The sequence below is a fragment of the Aulonocara stuartgranti genome (assembly GCF_965226115.1).
Source record: "Aulonocara stuartgranti genome assembly, chromosome: 3".
NCBI classification, from domain to species: domain Eukaryota; kingdom Metazoa; phylum Chordata; class Actinopteri; order Cichliformes; family Cichlidae; genus Aulonocara; species Aulonocara stuartgranti.
This window is the reverse complement of record NC_138941.1, coordinates 64,917,689-64,936,803: the sequence shown is the minus strand read 5'-3', so window position 1 is coordinate 64,936,803 and position 19,115 is coordinate 64,917,689. Positions and strand designations below refer to the sequence as shown.

The window sequence follows — 19,115 nt, the reverse complement described above, 5'->3', positions numbered from 1 at the left end:
TGTTTCTTTAGAATTATGTGAAGTTTCGGTAACGCTCGAATGTCTCTTTCACTTTGTTTTCCTGGCTGTGTTCCAATGCTCTTTCAAACATGCACACACACACGACACGGACATGACACCCCCCACAAAAACTGTATATAAAGAGATACATCAAGTGTTGATTTTTCATACCCACGGAGCAGAGCTTCAAAGCACCATCTTGGTCTCACTAGCAAAGGTAAGATCTTATTTCGAAAAAGGAGCTTAGAAGGTAAGGGTTAATTTTCAATCATTCAAAACAAGTGCAATTAATAATTTAATAATTATTTCTTACAGTATATTTTCTGCCATTATCATTTTTATTTAATCAGTACTGTGAATAGTTATTAAAATTCTCTTCTCATCAGGAATTGTGTACTTTCAAGAGTGAAAATGGGCGATTACGAAGTGGTCTTGTTCACTGGAGATCTAGCAGGTGCTGGTACTCACAATAAAGTCTTGATTAGGCTTGTCGGCACAGCAGGGAAGAGTGAATTCGTAAACTTCAAATCAAACTTCCAGAGAGGACAAGTAAGCCTGAAATATCTTTTTCCATGTTTAACCCCCAAATAACAAAGTTATTTTTGTGACTAATATGAGCTAGTGACCCCATTATATTTTATATGGCATTTTTGAATGGTTGTATTTGTGTTTTTTTACACGTGTACTGTTTAATTGATGACATGAATTCAGAATTTTATGACAGACATTATGACATTTTATAATTTCAATACTTACAGTTTTACCATTCTCATGCAAAGAAAGAGTTTAAAAAGACAAACTGTATAAACAAAATGCTATCAGGAGCAAGCATTTTTAAGTAATGTTTTTCAGTAGCAAGTATAATTTGTATCTGCCATAAGTATTTGGTGTAGAAAAAGCAAAAAGGTCCCATGAATGGAAAATTTTGAAAGACATGGCAACCATTGTATTTTAAAACAAACTATGATCATTAATATATATTTTAATATAATCAAAAAAATAATAATAACAATAATAACAATAATAATAATAATAATAATAATAATAATAATATATGAAAACTCATGCGTCAAACTTGGGTCTCTGGCATGAAAAACCAATTTTTTTTGAATTTTGAAGGGCTGCTTTTCTTGCTTTTTATAAATAGACATGAATCAATACTCATGAGAGCTAGCTGATTTAAAGTCTTAGTCATAGACATGCAAAAAATACAATAAACACAAATAAAATGTATGCTCAGCAACACAAATCAATAGATTAAAGTAAATTGTGACTTTTTCACAAACTGCCAGGAGACTGGATTGGAGGATGCAGCCTAGGATTGTTTTGTTTTGTTTAGTTTTTTATGATGATCTTGATCTCCTGTAGATTTTTCAGAGACATTCTATCATTAATATTCCAGAAAACATGGTTAACTGTCTCCTGCCCAACCCTCCTTGGAGATCTGGTGCTCATAGAGCTAATGAAAAAGGATTTGTTTGTCCAACTCTCATGGTATCCTGCCAAGGTGGAAGTCATTTCCCCTATGGATAAAACCTACAGCTTTCCAATTTATCACTGGATCACTGACAGCAAGGTGCACTACTTTAGAGAGGGGACAGGTTTGTAGACATGTTTGTCTGACATCATGTATGTATTTCAAGATATAAAATAATAATACAAAACTATAATTAGGATTGAGCAAATTCCAACCAATACAGTATTTGAAATGAGTTTGAACATGCCATTTTTCTTTCATCTTTTAAGCAAAAATCGATGATGGTAACCCTCTTCCTGGTGGGTACAGTCGGCAGCAGGACCTGGAGTGGGAACAGAGTGTGTATCGGTAAGAAGTTCAAGGTTTTGTTATAACATTTCTTTACTCAAAGAATAAGGAAACCCAAAATACTCTCCCACAAATGCCAGGATTTAGTAACCTGTTAAATATGCGCTATGCAATTTTTTGGACCGTTATTTTATTATTAGCTTCTGAATAGGTTGTACTTCAACTTGAAAAGAGAACCCTTTCCCTATTCTCTCACAGCCTGTGGAGTGATTTCTAAATACTTGAGATGAATTTTCACAAATATCAAAACGATGTGACATTTATTCTTCAAGAACCTTGGTGTCTTTGTTTTCAGATTCAAAAAGATATACTCTAATTATCACTATTTTAACAAACCTTTGCTTGCTTTCTACCTCCAAGCAAATATGCAGATCACCTGAGAGTCATGGGAATTTTCTGAATGTTGATCTGAGCACCTCTATAATTTTAATTATATTTATGTTTCTATTCTCTACTCAGGTTGCAGATGCATTAGTAATCTATACTCACTAAGTCCCTTACCCCTGTTATTTTCTGTCTTAGCTGGGATATATATAAAGACGAAATTCCCCATTGCATTAGGACAGACACTTCACTGCCCTATGATGTCTGCTTCTCTGTAACCAAGAAAACAGAGTTGGCCTACAATTACACGACAGGGTAAAGATATTTTTCATTCATCTGTGTACACATTTATTGACAAGATTAAGCATGCATCTGAAAAAAGTTACTGTGCCTGTGTTTTCTAGACCAGTAGAGCTGGAACTTGCAGAACTACTTGAGTGTAAGAAAAGATTTACTTCTATGGGTGATATCCGTCGTCTTTTTTACGCCCATCACACTAAGACATCAGGTAAAGAAATCTCATTGTTGTAAGTTCAGAATTCTTTTTTAGTGCATGTCCAAAAGCTTTCAAATCCCGATATGACATTGCCTTCAACTTTCCAGTCTATCAGTAGATCACAGAATTTACTACAAATTTTTTCCAAGATTTTACTTAGTGTTGAATTGTTTATTGGTCAGCGGTAACTTTATTGTCCCCAATGGGAAAATGATTTGCAGTATGTCCATACACAGAAACAAAACAAACAAACAAACAAACAAACAAAAAGCCAGAGAGAACAGCCCAAACTTTATCATCAACAAAGTGCAATGTGCAGTACTGATGGCAGCCATCATAATAGCAGCAGGTACAAAAGAAAATCTACGTCTCTTGGGCTTCACTGCAGGCACTTTATACCAACGACCAGAGGGAAGCAGCTGAAAATCACTAAAGAGTGGTTTCCGACTTATATGGAAAGTTTCCATTATTTCACCTAAAGAAACAAAAAAGAAATGAAATAAATAATCATAAGTAGATTTTCTGCAAATGTAAAAAATGTGTACCAGTTTTCAGTACGCATATTTTCCTTTTTGTGTGGCCCCACAGTAAAATAATATGTTATTTTTACAGATTATGTCATTCGACACTGGGCGGAAGATCTTTTCTTTGGCTACCAATTTCTGAATGGCATTAACCCCATGATGATCCAACGTTGTGTAGAACTGCCCAAGAACTTTCCTGTTACTGATGAAATGGTCTTCCCTGATGGTCAGAATAAATTGACAGATGAAATGGAGGTAACTGTGTGATTCTCCTGAAATAAAGCAGACTAAGTGTATCATGTATCTGGTTTGTCTTACCTGCATGGATGGCCATGTGATTGTATTAACATGTTAATGTTAAAATTTTCACATAAAGTATGCATGTGTGAGGCCAAACAATTTATTTTGTTTATAAAATTTCAAACAGAAGGGCAACATCTTCCTGTGTGACTACAAACTTTTGGATGGAATCCAAACAAACACCATCAACGAGAAAAAACAGTACTTGATGGCCCCCCTCATCCTATTCTGGGAAACTGATGGTAAATTGAAACCGATTGCTATTCAGGTGAGTTTAGCTACAAGTTGATCTACAGAACTTTCCTTCACATTAAGATACAAAACATCTCCCTTCTGAATATAAGCACAATGATGCTTGTGGTACTTTAATTGCTTGTGTTTACACCTAGCTTGAGTTTTCTATTCGAAGCAAAATTAACCACAGGCTGCCCTCCTCCATAATGTTGTTCTGTTGTATGTTCTCTGTGTCATGTATGTTTATCAGCTAAAAATGCAGGGCATGTACTGCATATCCTAGTACCAGTGAAATGAACACAAGCTTCACTTAGTCGTGATGAAGTTGTCATTGTCATGAACCGTGTTGTTCAAGTTACTTGGAAAAAGTAATTAGTTACTTATTACTGATTACGTCTCCAAAAAAGTAATCCTGTTACATTACTGATTACTTATTTTCAAAAGTAATTAGTTACTTATTACTTTGTTGCTTTTAAACATGATGCACAACCTGAATACGTAATAAAGCAATAGACCTTTCAGCCCAATTCTATTTCTCCTGCAAAATCCATCATATAAAATGCACTCAAATGGAAAAGTTTAATTTAATTTAAACCTATTTCCAGCATAAAAAATAAAATAATGTTTTGTGTTTACACTCACTCTTTCAAATAGATGCAAGTAAAACACAGCAATAAATAAATAAAATCAAAGCTAACTCCTGTCACTCTTAAATCTGTTTTCACCTGTTTAGCAGGAGTGGGGCGGGTGGAGGTTTGCCCGGTGCCACAGCGGTTATGTCAGCGGGGGGATCCGGGGGTTTGTCTGTGAATTTCACATTCCCGTGGCAGCGTGCTTGCTGCTCGCTCAGATTTGAAGTTTAATTTTTCGCTGTAGAAAGAAGTTTTCTTCCCACACAGAATGTACAGCAGATGCTAATGTTTGTGTCACTTTTTGAAACTTGAAACTTGAAGTGAGCACTTCCACGCTTTAAACGCTGCATGGTCGTAGTCTCTCCTGCACTCCATATTATCCATTGTTGATTTGCACATGTCCATTGCTGCCACGGACGTCACACGCTTATACGTCATTGTCGCGAGACACTCTCACAAACAATATCATGGTTTAGTAATGCAGTAATGCAGTAACGCAGCATGCTTACGGGAAAGTAACAGTAATCAAATTACTTTTTTGCAATTCTAATCCCTTACATTACGCGTTACTTGAAAAAAGTAATTGGATTACAGTTTTTCCCCATCTCTGGTCAGGAACATGCTGTGTTACTAAATTACAGTTATCTGGTTAACTGCCTAGATCATGGTTGTTACTGGAGAAAGGAAATGTTAGTTATACATATTTGCATTGTCCCATTATATAATTTACTGATGGATTAGAAACCAGTACCATTTCACAGTATACACAAGTTAGCTGGGGAAGACATTTGGCAATCTAACAACAAATGAGAATTTCACCCATATATGACCTGATAAAAATAATGTTACTGTGCAAGGAAAGTATGATTCGGCAGTTAGAATTGTAAAGTTAGGTCTGTGCCACACATTTCGCCATGGTTAGTTCTTGATATTTGGAAACAGCCAGATAACTTACCGGGTCTGTCAAGAAAACTGGGTGGAGTGGACTCAAAGTCAGGATTCAGAGCGTTCAAGTTTAGTGCCTTTATTTACAGCATAAACACTAGAGTGGTATATGCACTTAGTGATAGGTAGCATGTATTGACTCTCAGCCACCACCTTAAGTAGTGACTTCCTGATGAGATCATCTGTGACAGGGGGTTGATTTCTACAGGTGCGTGAAGCCAGAGGGAGGAGCTCTCGTTGAGTTCCACCCACAAACAGACACACAAGCATGGAGAAAGGAGAGAGAGAGACAGAGATAAAACAAAGCCTGTAACAAGCAGCTCAGGGGACTGAGGAACTGTGACAGGGTCCTCTGTTCCCACTATAAAAGGACATTCCACTTGCTTCCTCAAAGAAAGAAAATGCACTGTAGGCATGTTTTTCTTTTCTTTCTTCCAGACAACATTTTACTCACCATGCTAGCACTCATGTCATGCACTTCAACACTACTTATTAACCGGCTTATTCTCTTGGCGACTTTCCCCTGTTCATATCAGATACAGCTTTGGATGTAAAGGTGTAATGTCTCATTATTTGTCACTGTTGTTGATACTCTCATGACAAGAGACAAACATGCATCAGTTACAAGCCTACAATAAATAAGCACTATTTACAAAGGAGGCTTGATGGTTATTGATCAATACTGGTACTAAATCAAATGCATGAATACATATTTGTTTCTTCTCCTGCAGCTGAAGCAGAAACCAGCAGACGACAACCCCATCTTTCTTCGTACTGATTCTCAGTACGACTGGTTGTTGGCTAAGATCTTTGTGAGAAGTGCAGATTTTAACCTGTATGAACTTAATGTTCACCTGCTCCGCACTCACCTGCTGGCTGAGGTTTTTACACTCTCCCTACTGCGCAACCTGCCCATGGTGCATCCTCTCTACAAGGTAAATCTTTATGTTTCAGACATATGTCAATTTCCTTTGGGGTAAGAAAGTAGAAAGTATCCTTACTTGTGACCTTGACATCATCGTTTTAACTTATTTCTCTTTAAAGAATGTTTGCACAAAATCAGAACATGTGAATATAAAACATGAGGGAAGAAAAAAAGGTTTTACTCGTGACTTTCCCTCTTTTTGTCAGCTTCTCAAGCCTCACACTCGTTACACTCTTCACATCAACTCCTTAGCTCGGACACATCTTATAAATAAGGATGGAATTTTCACTAAGGTATGATAAAACAAACAAACTTAAACATGTTTTTCAGTGCGACATAAAGTATTTATTTCTCACTGAGATTTGACTGTTGTGTAGTTTGCAGCTTCAGGTGGAGAGGGTGCCTTCACAATCCTGCAGAGATCGCTGGCCTCACTGACCTACAGCTCACTCTGCATCCCAGATGATATTTCAATGCGTGGCCTGAAATATGTGCCAAACTTCTACTACAGGGATGATGGACTCAGGCTTTGGAGAATCATATATAGGTTCTATTACCACTCTGTCTGAAAAAACATATGAAAAACTGTAAAATAACTTTAATCCTGCACCATGCTACACACACACACACACACACACACACACTGATAAATAAGTCTTTGCAATTTTGGTCAACTCTAGAAAACCCATCACATTATTTGCTGAATTTGATTCTCTTATGTCACTCCAAAGTTAATTTTATGCTGTTGCTACAGGTAATAGTGGAAAAAAAACAATTTTACAATGGGTTATTGATTATCCAGTAGATCTGAGGTGCCCCTGTTGTTTGATTGTTTACACACAAACTGTAAACCTCAATAATGAGAGAATATTTTTTGTTAAATCTTACCTTTTCCTGTTTTCCACTATGTCTGTCAAGTATAGAAAAAGTCATTAAAAAAAAGAACTACAAAATAAAGAACTAATCATAACTAGAATGCAGCCATGAGCGTGACTGACTGCATGTTATCATTTATCAAAGGTTTGTCTTGGGAGTGCTGGGCCACTACTACAAGTCTGATGCTGAGGTCCAGAAAGACTCTGAAGTGAATAAATGGGTTCATGATATTTATGAACATGGATTCCTTTCCAAAGAAGAGACAGGTGACCTTCCAATAAAGTATCACACTTCATAATGATAATATAGATGCTGCATCTTATCAGAATGCAACTGAAATGTATTCCCCTGGGTGTACGTTGATGTAATAGAGTTTTTTCACTATGATCAACAGGAATTCCACAGAAATTCAACACTGTGGAAGAGATGGTCAAGTTTGTCACCATGGTGATCTTCACTTGCTCAGCCCAGCACTCAGCTGTCAACACTGGACAGGTGAAGTCTTCTAATTTACTATGATTATCAGTGGTGGTGTTTGATCACATTCTACAATTCCCTGGCTGAATCCTGGACAGATAAATTCCACTAAACTTTGATGCTTGTCAGGTAGTTTATACAAGCCCATTAGCAAATGATTGTTATGTTGTTATGTTGAATGTCTATGACCATGATCTCACTATTCAGGATTTTTTTTAATGAATTCCTTTTGTCTGACAATGATTTATGTTTTGCTCCATGATTTCCTCTTGTATGTTTTTATAGCTTTAGTCTCTCCCTTGTCAAAGTGTCTGTCTGTCTTTCTGATCAAATGAAGGTCAGTTTTTATATTAGCCTATTTTTCCAAAGTCCTTCCATTCAAGTTTTATTCCTGCTCATCCTTTACATAAAGATAGTATCACTCTGATTCCTTTGGCAAAAATCCAGTGTGGTTTTTTTCTTTGGATTACTGCACAACATAACATATATTTGGAAAATGACATTTTATTACATTTGAGTATTTTGTTAAACATCTCTCTGTTTAAGAGTGGCCTTATAAACTGACATGAAAAGAAATAAAATGGAAATAAACATTAACAAACTAAAGAACTTCAGATACGTTAGATATGTGTATACTCTGAGATGTGCAAAAGCTTTGACATTGTTATCGTTTATGTTAAGCACATCAAGTTTATGGGTAATTTGACATGGATGGGTGTGTGTGTGTGTGTAGTCTGGGGCTTGCTGAAGCTTGGTCTCTGTAGGACAGGGTCATAGAAGGTAGCTCCTCCTTTGCCTCCTGGGTATTGTACTTGGTGGTTCTGGGGCACATGGCCAGATCTTCTGGCGTGGTTGTGGCTCCCTTGGGTTTGTGATCCGGTGTGGCTTGGGGCTCTGCAGGAGGCTTTTGTGCTTTATTTGTGCTTCATCTTTTTATGTTTTCTAAAATTCCCCCCTTACAAACTATACATATTTTGTTTAAAAAAATAACATAGTATATGTGTTTGCATTCAGGTTGTCAAAGCTGCTGGTCAAGACAGGTTCAAAACTATAAAAATGTGCTGGTAATGTGCTGGTAACATGCTGTTTCAATAAAGCTGATACTGACATTGAAATGGTAACATAAAATGAGAAGTCAGTGGATTATGAAGTTAGTTCATTAAGCGCAGAGGCGCTGTATAATGTCTGTATGTTTTATAGCATAGTATTTGAAATGTTTCTCTCTAAACGAAAGACTGGCTGATTTTATCATCCCTAGATCAAAAACACAGAAAAATGTGCTGTGTTAAAATCAAGGTTACTAAACTCATACTGTAATACTCCTCATATTAATGTCTGTGAATGACCTATCCAATATTTTGTCAATGCAGTTTGACTTTGGTGCCTGGATGCCCAACTATCCTACCACCATGCAGGGTCCCCCACCAACCACAAGGGGGAACGCCAACAGGAACACAATGCTGGACGCATTCCCCGATGTTAACACGACAGTTCATGGCATGGGTACGATGTGGCTACTGAGCAAGTCATCAGCTGACTGCGTAAGTGCTCTGATAAGACTTCAAAACTGAGAACATACAATATAAGCTATGTCCATTTTGTGAAACATAGATTAGACAGTACAGCATAAATTATCTCCTATAATGATCACCCTGTGGTCAAATTATGCTATTTTATGTTAAAAGTCTATGTTTGATCACTATTAACAGCTATGTAGAGCACTGTTTGTCCAAGACAAATTTCCTACGTAGTAAATTAGTTTATTATAGTCTATTAAAATAACTAAATGTTTCTCTTATCAATCTCATCAGGTCTTTCTTGGCAACTACCCTGAAGATCACTTCACTGAGGAGGTTCCTCTCAAGAAGATAAAACAATTTCAAGATGACCTGGTAAAACTGAGTGCAGACATTGAACACCGAAACAAGAGACTGGACCTGCCGTACACATACCTGGATCCAAAGTTCATTGAAAACAGCGTGTCCATCTGAATATTAGAGGGCGTCTTACCCTCCTTCAGCTTCATATTAATAAAAAAGAAAAGTAGGGTACAGTGAAAGAAAAAGAAAAACTATTTCTTAGCTTATCAATGAACAGGGAAATTAAAAATAGATGTGACTAAGATGTTTTTTATGAACAGGGTCTTTGCAGTCATGTTTTCTTTTCTTTTGTTTTGACACATGAATTAATTCTTTTTAAAAAAAAATACTATTGCTGTGGGTGTGTTTAATATTTAGGAAATGGGCCAGAGGGATAAGTGTGTAACTGATTCTATATGTCTTGATGCATGCTCAATCATCCAGATAAGGAAAACCCAAAAAGTTCATTCTGTTTATCTGGATGTATTGTTTTCAGTGGGAGAAACTGATTCTATATATTTAGCTTTTGTTTTATGTAATATTTAACTTCAGATTAACTAACAGGGAAACTATACAAATTGTTATGAAGCTTCCACATTATTGGGATAAAAAGGGGGTGTTTTTCTGCTATTTTAGTATTGGATCTTCTGGATTTCTAATTTTTATTTGTATTTTTTTTCTTTCCACTAGAATTATTTTCCACTTTTTTGGCATTGTGCTGCATGTTTAGTTTACACTGATAAATGAATTCATCTACCTTGATGCGGAATGAATCCATACCAAATATTGACATACTTTTAAACAAGATTCACAAAACGAAATGGAGACAATAGCATACCCCTCAAATATATTGTTTCATTTAATAATCTCTGAAATTATGTGATGAGGACAAAATACTATGTAACTGCCACATTATGATCACATGATTTTAACATTAAACTCAAAGGTTAAAGCACTGTTTTCATTCTGTGTGACTTCATAAATCACTTTCTGACAGTTCTTCTTTTTTTCTAATAGTTGATTATCGAGCAATAAAAGGTGCTAGTTTCATCTCTGTCTGTGTCCCCCCCGGTCTGGCAGGTTTCACCTCTCAGGGAGAGGTACGATCCTAAATCCAGCATCTGTGTAATAAAATTAAGAGGCACATATCATGAGCTTTTTTCCAGCTTTGATTGCAGGATTTATCCTCCTTCCTCAACAAAGAAACAAACTCATCAGTCTCTCCCCATCATAACCAGCATCTCATTCTCAGAAAGTGCATAAATGACCTTAGTGAGTATCGTTACATGACAACTGAAGCACAATAAGACTGAATCTCATGTCCATTAATTTTGTTCCTCAGTTGTACTACAACTACACAGTGACCATTGTAACAATATCTGAACATTGGCAAACATTGGCCATGGTATCTTGACGCATGCTCAATCATACAGGTAAGTAAATTCCCAAAAGTTGATTCTGTTCTTCTCATTTTCAGTGGGAGAAATGTTTCGTCACTAATCCAGGTGACTTCTTCAGTCTCAGCTGACTGCAGGTTTCCTCAACCTTATAAACAGTACATTTGCATAATGACTGAATTGAATTGAATTGAATTGAATTGAATTGAATTGAATATTGTTCAGGGATTTCACAAATTTGTTTAAGTCTAATGTGTTGGCTTACAGGTGAACTTTTTTCTAGAGGTGGATAGGATGAAAACTTCCAGCATGACACAATGTTTTCCAATCAGCAGCTTTGTAGTAAAGAGAAGATTTGCCTTTTTTGGTTACTTCTATGTCAAGAAAGTTAACTTCTTTAGTACTGTGATCAGGGATAACACGTAAACCCGCAAAGTGTCCATGTAAAAAGTTCTACAAACTCCAGAAGAGTGGCAACTGAGGTGGCAAAACTGCAGGCATGTTTTACTTAAGTAGAAGTATAGCTGCTAGTGTCAAAAATACTTGAGTAAAAGTTTGATAAAGTATGGGCTCAGACATGTGCTCAAAGTAAGAAAGTCAAAGTAGTAACCTAACTGAACCTTGTGCTATAATAAAATAATATTAGTAGATAGGACTACAAACTTAGTCTGGTGGTAAAAACACAAGGGACTCACATTTGACAGCTTGCGGGATGGAGGTTGGGGCTAACAACACGGTCTGGTAAAAGAGTCTAACATACATGTTTTGCATGGTGTTGCTGCAGATAAAGAGCCATGAACTACTCCCCTTGTTTATGGGGATTGCCAGTTTGTTGGGTTTTTTTTAGAGACACAGAGAGTGAGAGAGATCATGTTCTACATTACTTTAAAAAGGGGATTTTAGGAGCTGATAATATATGAAGCAGTGTTCTTAGAAACTTGGAATATCCTGGCTTTTGGCATTGAGTGTTAAATTGTGACAGTTTCAATAAAGCCTGCAAATTCTTGCATTTGTACTGGAGAGCAAAGAAAAATTAGACGCTACTTGTACTATTGAAATTCAGTTTCATTAAAACCACGTAAACAGACATGAAGAAGAATGTATTTGTAAAACAAATGGTAATGTGTGAGAACTATAAGACAGACTGTTTCTGCTAGTGAAACAGTTTGTGTTGTTAATCCTGAATGATTCATGGTCACAACATTTACATAAGAAAAGGATCATTTTACTCCACGCACATTTGGAAAATCGCAGTTTGACAATAAATATCCCAGAATAATTAGGATTTGAGATTGCTGCAGCAACATCAGAAAAGAAAAATTCACTTTGCTTTCATTTTAAATATATAAATTTGAAGGTTTTTTATGTAAAACATAAAAACATAAAAACAACAATACTTAAGACGTTAAAGAAGGCCTGATGAAATTTGTGAATATCTAGATCATTGGTGTTGCCATCTGAGAGTCTACAGGGCCAAAGCTGAGTTTTAGAAATAGAAGATGGTAACATGAGACATGTTAACTTTGACAACACTAACATCTAGTTTAAGGTGTACGAAGTATATGCATCACAGAAGCTAAAAAGGAGTTGCTTCTCCCTAGATTTGTTCAAATAAATTACAACTGCTCTGCATAAGTTCTATGCATAATACAAGAAAAGGTCCATTAATAGTTCACATGATCTAAGTACGACTCGATCGGAGTCTCAAATGTTAAAGTACACTTACTGATTGTACTTGAGAATATGAGCTAGTGTAGATGCTCTGAAAGCACCCTGACTGAAAAAAGAAGTACACATTTACAGCTGTGCTGTAACTTCACATATTGTGAAGTTTTCTGTCTTTTCTTTGAGAAAAGAACAACAGAGGAGTCATAAAATCCATGGCATACTGATATTATGTAAGTAATGCACACAGACATCATATGTTTAAAAAAAAAAGGTGAGCACAACAGTTAAGGTATGGTTCCCCATACAGTCCATGCATGCTTTGTCATAGATGTAAGAGGAGGATAGAAGTGGAGAGAGAGGAATGGGAAGGTTTGCTCTGAGTGTGATCGATCCTCCTTTGAGGATATTCTGGGTGATTTAGTAATTCATAGAAACATTTGTGAGAGTGTGCGCAGCTACCCTGAAAAACATTTTCTACCTAAAAGGTTGACTCATTTAATTACATGTAAATTTTCCATGTAACTCTAATGCCACATGGATAAACCTGGAGCCAAAGGATTTCTCCACTTTAGTTCCTCCTGGAGCAACACAGCCATTCAAAGGAGAAAGAGAATCCATCAGATTACAGCACTGACACACATGGAGACATTAACACCGACAGCTCATACGTACTCGTTTTTCATTGCAAACATCAGTTTCCATGGCGATATATCCTGGTCCTGAACATTTGGGATGTTTTTAGTATTTCTAATTTGCACAGAGGGCCTGCAATACATTTAAAATGCACTCTATAAAAAGCTTTGACATGTTCACACTGAAGTTTGCTGCCAGCACCTGTATTCAGCACAATGATGAAAATCCTCTCTTGCACTATAATGTCTCCCACAGGGTAACAACTTGTACTCTGGAAAAAGGATATGGGCTGGATCGTCAACAGTTGTATAAGCCTGATGGATTTTGACTTTAGTGTAAGGAAGCCAAACCAGGCTCCCAACACAAATCTAATCAAACTTTCAAGCAGCGCATTATAAAAAGAATACTTAAACTTAGACCTCACTCCAAACAAACTGAGCCTATAACGAAAATTAAGCCTTTGAGCCTAAAAAACACAACATGCTCTTGCTATTTAAATAATTTGTTGATATAGATACCAGAGCTGCTCTATTGTGCATCCATCAGTTACCACTGAGTCATGAGAACATATATGGAGGACCACAAGAGCCACGTGCATCGAAATAAAGAATTATGTGCTTAAATATCGCATTGTAGAATAAATTCTGCATTTGTATATTCATTTTTGAATTCCACATTAACAGTGTTGGGACTAACGCGTTATTAAGTAACGCGTTACAGTAACTACGTTATTATTGTGGTAACGAGCACGGTAACTAGTTATTATGCCAAAACCAGGAACACGTTACTCGTTACTGGGATTTAGATAGGCTCGTTATTCGTTACTTCGTGTGGTGGCTATCGCGGAGCTTCCACAGATTCAGTAACATTAGCAAGTGGTGGAAGCCAGCAGGTGGATGAAGGAAAAGGGAGGCAAGAGGAGAGACCCGAAGCGGCCGCCGGTCCAAGTATCAGGTGAACTGAACTTCAGGTAAGAAGTTATGACCTGCAGTCCATCTGGGTCAGATATAAACCAAGTTTAGGTGGAGTTTATTTTCGTTATGCTGACTTTTTCGTACTGCGTGCTAGCTAGCATGACGGGGTTTCTATACAGCTGGGTGGTGCTATGTTACTGATGTTGAACTTTATTTTGTTCATAGGTTAATTATTAGAGTTGCCAATCGTCCCGTAAAAAAACGGAATCCTCTCGTATTCAGAGAAAATATTATGGGTTTCTTATTGAGGTGAAAAGGAACAGTTTGTCCCGGACTTCAGCTACAATGAAAAAGACACAAAGCTGAAGTTATTCTGTGTTTGCGCTGCACAGCTGCCTCTTCTTCTCTCATTCTCCCCCCCTCCCTCTCCTGTTTCTACTTCAATCATGAAACTGATCAATGATCAGCTGATCGGCTTTTCTCTCTTGTTTATTTATCGCCCACTTTGCGCCAGAAAGTAAACCAGCGGATGTCGCGCTAAACAACAGCAGCACGTTTAAGCTTGATCAGCTGTTGTTAGAATTTATCTAATATTACTTTCTACTATCAGCTGATGTTTGCTGGAGCCACAGCTGTAAAGCTGCTGGTCATGATATGGTTTGGTTATCTGGTGAGAGGGAAACATGAAGATGAAACCAGGAGATGTCCTTACTGGATCATCAGAGCTGTGATGGAGAAACAGGTTTACCTTTTAGGTGACATGAATGAGTTGAAGGGAAGTTATGAACTGTTTCTGAGAGACAAATAACACCAGGATCCTTTTCTAGGTAGCTGACAGCTGGTAACTGTGCAGGGGCGGGTCTATCAAAGTGTTGCCAGGGGGCCAGGTAGGGCATTAACAGGGAGAGGGGGCACAAGGAAATACTTTTCTTTCTTATTCTCATTTAAAATGTCTCGCTTTTAAAAAAATAATTATCTGAATATCACAACAAACGATTGACAGATTAATGCATATATACCATCAAAACAGTGTACATCACTGTTACAACAGTGTTTATTTTCATTCAAAGGCTTTATGATTTTTTCCTATAATGGTGGGCCGGTCTCTAGTCAAATTCCCCGGGACGATTTTTTTTTGTCCCAGTCCAGCTCTGTATGCAGCTCATCTGCAGTCTGGTGTTACCTACATCTTCCTATTCAGAAGGCAGAATTTCCGAGTTCTGAGTACAATCGAAAGCACCATGACTGCAGTTTTTGTGTTGGATGTAAAAAGCAGGCTAGAATCATGCGGCAGTCAACGACGGTCCAGGCGTGGGATTTCTCTCGTGGAAATGTGCACATTATTTTTTCCTTTCTCTTGGTAGGTGGCACAGTGCACTTGTGGCAAGTAAGCAAGCTAGAAGACTGGCAATCTGGCTGGTATCCAGTTACGGAAGCAACACGTTAACAAGAGAATTATGAGTAAAACCAAAGTTACTTTCCCTAGTAACTAGCTACTGTGAAAGTAACGAGTAACTTGAAGTAACTGAGTTACTTTTGATAGAAGTAACTAGTAATGTAACTAAGTTACTAATTTAAAGTAACTTACCCAACACTGCACATTAATAAACTGATTTTTAAAATGCTTTTTAAAATGGTGATCCCACTCTTCATTTCAAAATCCATTTCCCTTTCCTGTTCGCTCAGGGATTAACATTTGGATTAGCAGCTGATTAGCAGCTTCATTTTAAAAATCCTGCTGCAATGCAAATTAGCCACACAGGCTGTCTGCCTAGATTTTTCTCTGCTTCCTTTTGTGCTCATAGCTTGCATGTGTGCTCGTACAAAGGCCGTTCAGCCTCATGATTCACACTCAGCTCGACCCGGATATGTGATGAATGAAGGAACCCTGCAGTTAAACGGAGAGCTGAACCTCTGACTGTGTGCCTGTTTACTTAGTCTGACTACCTTTTGAAGGTAACGTGCTAGCATGGCTAAGGCTAGCATCACCGCACGTAGCCCCGTTATTTTAAGGTCATCTTAGCTTATGAAAATGTTACATCGCAGCTGTAAAAGCTAGCTACGTGTTTTGTAAGCTGCTGTGCTCTTCACAAATAAAGCTTGAAGCAGCTAAGACTATTAGAACCAGCACTGAGCCCTGTGTTAACCATTCCTCGCCGTCTTTCCCCTGACCGTGGTCGGGAGACGCAAGGGGAGATGTTTCTTCCAGGGCCGAAGTTTTGTCCTCCTTCGGGGTTAACTCCTTTCACTTTTGTGGAGTAGTGAGGCAGGCAGAAATCAGCCAAGACACCCAGGAATACTGAAGAGATGAGGCTTTACTAATGGTACTGCACATTTCAGTACACAATGTGTAGCAACCCTTGGCATCAAGAACGACAGAAGAGTCTCTAACGGGTGCAGCCATTTATTTCCTCACCAAACATGGCTCATTCTCTGGACATCGTTGACCACCGTGAAAACTATAAAATAAGAAAAAATTGATACCCATACAGTCCTTTTGAACCATAACAATAAGCAATAACAAAAAAATAAGCTTAAATTAAATCAGGTAAATTCAAAACAAGTAAATTCTGAGATTTACAGTCACTGATTAAATAAAACAAAAAAGGGTTGCTTTAAATGGCATCAAAGTGTTTCACAGTTCAGTTGAATAAAATATAACAACAGATCACATCGCATCACATACCTCAGTCTGCTTGACTAGGGTGCAAACTCATGTGAACACTTAAACGTTCGGCCTGTTTCTCATGGGGGGCTGCTTGCTTGAGTGACACTCGTCGCTGAAAAATAGCACATGGATGTATGCAACGTAATTACAGAACAAGAAAGTTTTCAGATAGCTCACAATCCAAACGCAGTAACATACCTTACATTAGGAACAAACTTAACACATATTATCAAAGTATTATTGCAACTTACATGGACTTTATACAGCGTATTCCTGTGCACGACAGCCTGCTCTATACAGGTTACGGGGCACGCCTCTGAGCGCATCTGTCATTAATGCTACTGCGCACAAAGCTCCAACAACCCCCATAACGATAATTTATGGGACAGAGCAGCGGTTCGTTACACACTGCATCGGCTGTAGCCCGTTAGAACACTGCCCCCAGTCGCCGTCTCTACCTTCAACATTTTTCGCTCACAGCGTCTCTTTACGCGCATGCTCACACACACCACATATACTCCTCACATGGCACCCTGTCAACTCCCGCAACACTACCCCACCCTGGATGGCAATTAAGCAATAGTTTCACTCCAGCATTGCAATGCATAGAACTGGTACACAATCCCTATACAGCTTAGCGTCCACAAGAGATAAATGTGTCAGCCATTACTGCAGATAAGGTGAGGCATAGTATCCACTAATGCACATCAGTGACAAAAAAAAGTTGGCTGAATTAAGGTGTGCATACTTGTGCAAAATGAAACATTTCAAGTGTTTTCAAGTAGAAAAGAAATTACATTCAGGTGTCAAGCCTCCACCTATTGGCCAGTTTGAAGTTTATTGGCATGTGTCTATTGGCTGGTCTGGGCCCAGTTGGCCAATCACACGCCGAGGATTACTACAAATGAGCAGCTCCCTGGCCAGCTGGTGGCTACTGGCTTCTGCTTTGACAAACATTTTTGAACAGACTTATTTATATTGTGTGTGGTGGCAGGCTGGACAGGTAAGCTGGGGTACCCTCTACACTGGTTGTAGGTAGTGATGGGCAGATGAAGCTTCATGAAGCACTGAAGCTTTTCATCCAATTGGTTCATCCCAGCGCAAAGCTTCTTGAAGCTTCATTTGCTCTAGTAGGACACCTACTGGACGTAAAAATATTAGTTGGCATGAATTTGAAGAGTGTGGCCTTTTGCACACAGCCTGTAAATGTCAACAACAAAAGGAGTGTGTAAAACATGTATATTGTAGTGGTGGCAGTATACTGTGTATATTTACACTGGCAGTATGGAAAATGATCATTTGGAAATACTTAAAATGGAAACGATCATTTACTGTGAGGTGAGGTGTGGCTGGGGTGTGGACAGTGGTTGTGCTTTTGTAACGTTGAGGTATGGACAGCTACACACTGAGGCTTTGAGCCTCAGTCCTGCCTGTTCACATTTTATTCTGTAAAAACTAAATTTTCACTGCTTTTATGACCTTTTTAGTGGGGAGAACATAGCTAGGATTTAATGATTTAACAAATCTTAAATCCTTTGTCCTCCACAATGCTAAATGGCTGGGAGTCCTCAATCACCATGCTAACCAGGTCTTCATCTATTTGAGATTGTTCTCCTGAGGAAAGACAATAAAGACAAAGCACAAATATAAATATCACACACGTAACTTATTACAGTTGTATAATATTGTTATATCATTTAATAACATTACTGCATGCTATATTATCATTGCATTTGATGGCTCACCTGGTCTTGCTCCACAATCGGTGTTCCCCCTATTCTCATGCAAAGCTCTGTAGTGCCTAAGCATGGATGAGGTGTTGTTGTTATATCCCAGCTCCCTGGCACATAGCAAACACTTCACCTTGTACAAAAGTACAGACAGCTTAACATGAATTGTATTGCACCATCAGTATTATGAAAATACATCTTCTGTTGAAATTTACATACCTTGTTGGGAGGAATAAGATCAAAATGTTCCCACACAGGGGAGGACATCCTCCTCTTCTTAGCTGGCTCCATTCTCTCCTGACTTTCTCTCCTCACTCTCATAAACCTCCAAACTGTCTCCAAACTCTCACTAACCCCAACTCTCCATCAAACACCCACATTTTGAATGAAGTCTGAGGGGTTTATATCGCTGTCATATCTCGCGGCAAAGTTCAAACCACTTCATGAACCAGTCACGTGGTACAGCCGGGCAGCGAGGCTTCGGACGTCATCATTTTCAGCTCCTCCCATAAATGAAGCAAGCCTCGATACGCGCATCGCGGAAACGCCCCCTCCATTACTCGACACACGCTTCGAAGCCTCGATACAGAACGTCACATCACTAGTTGTAGGTTTTACTGTTAGTCACACTAGGTTATGCGGTTGATGCCACTCTTGTATGTTTTCACTGACCTTTTGTCGAGTAGCT

The 19,115-nt window shown here is 38.2% G+C and overlaps 2 protein-coding genes across 3 annotated transcripts in view; one reads left to right on the top strand and one right to left on the bottom strand.

Annotated features, from left to right (window-relative positions):
• LOC309694541 (uncharacterized protein) overlaps positions 1-19,115 on the bottom strand; it is a 158,134-nt gene that overhangs the window by 127,104 nt on the left and 11,915 nt on the right. The window lies entirely within an intron of this gene.
• Positions 99-10,373, top strand: LOC309693617 (polyunsaturated fatty acid lipoxygenase ALOX15B-like). The gene is made up of 15 exons (XM_082513017.1): positions 99-217; positions 387-549; positions 1,403-1,601; positions 1,747-1,825; positions 2,348-2,464; positions 2,554-2,657; positions 3,258-3,424; positions 3,597-3,737; positions 6,012-6,215; positions 6,412-6,498; positions 6,583-6,752; positions 7,226-7,347; positions 7,476-7,576; positions 8,929-9,099; positions 9,370-10,373. Exons 2-15 carry the CDS (start codon positions 412-414, stop codon positions 9,547-9,549), a joined length of 1,980 nt encoding a protein of 659 aa, XP_082369143.1. The 5' UTR covers positions 99-217; positions 387-411; the 3' UTR covers positions 9,550-10,373.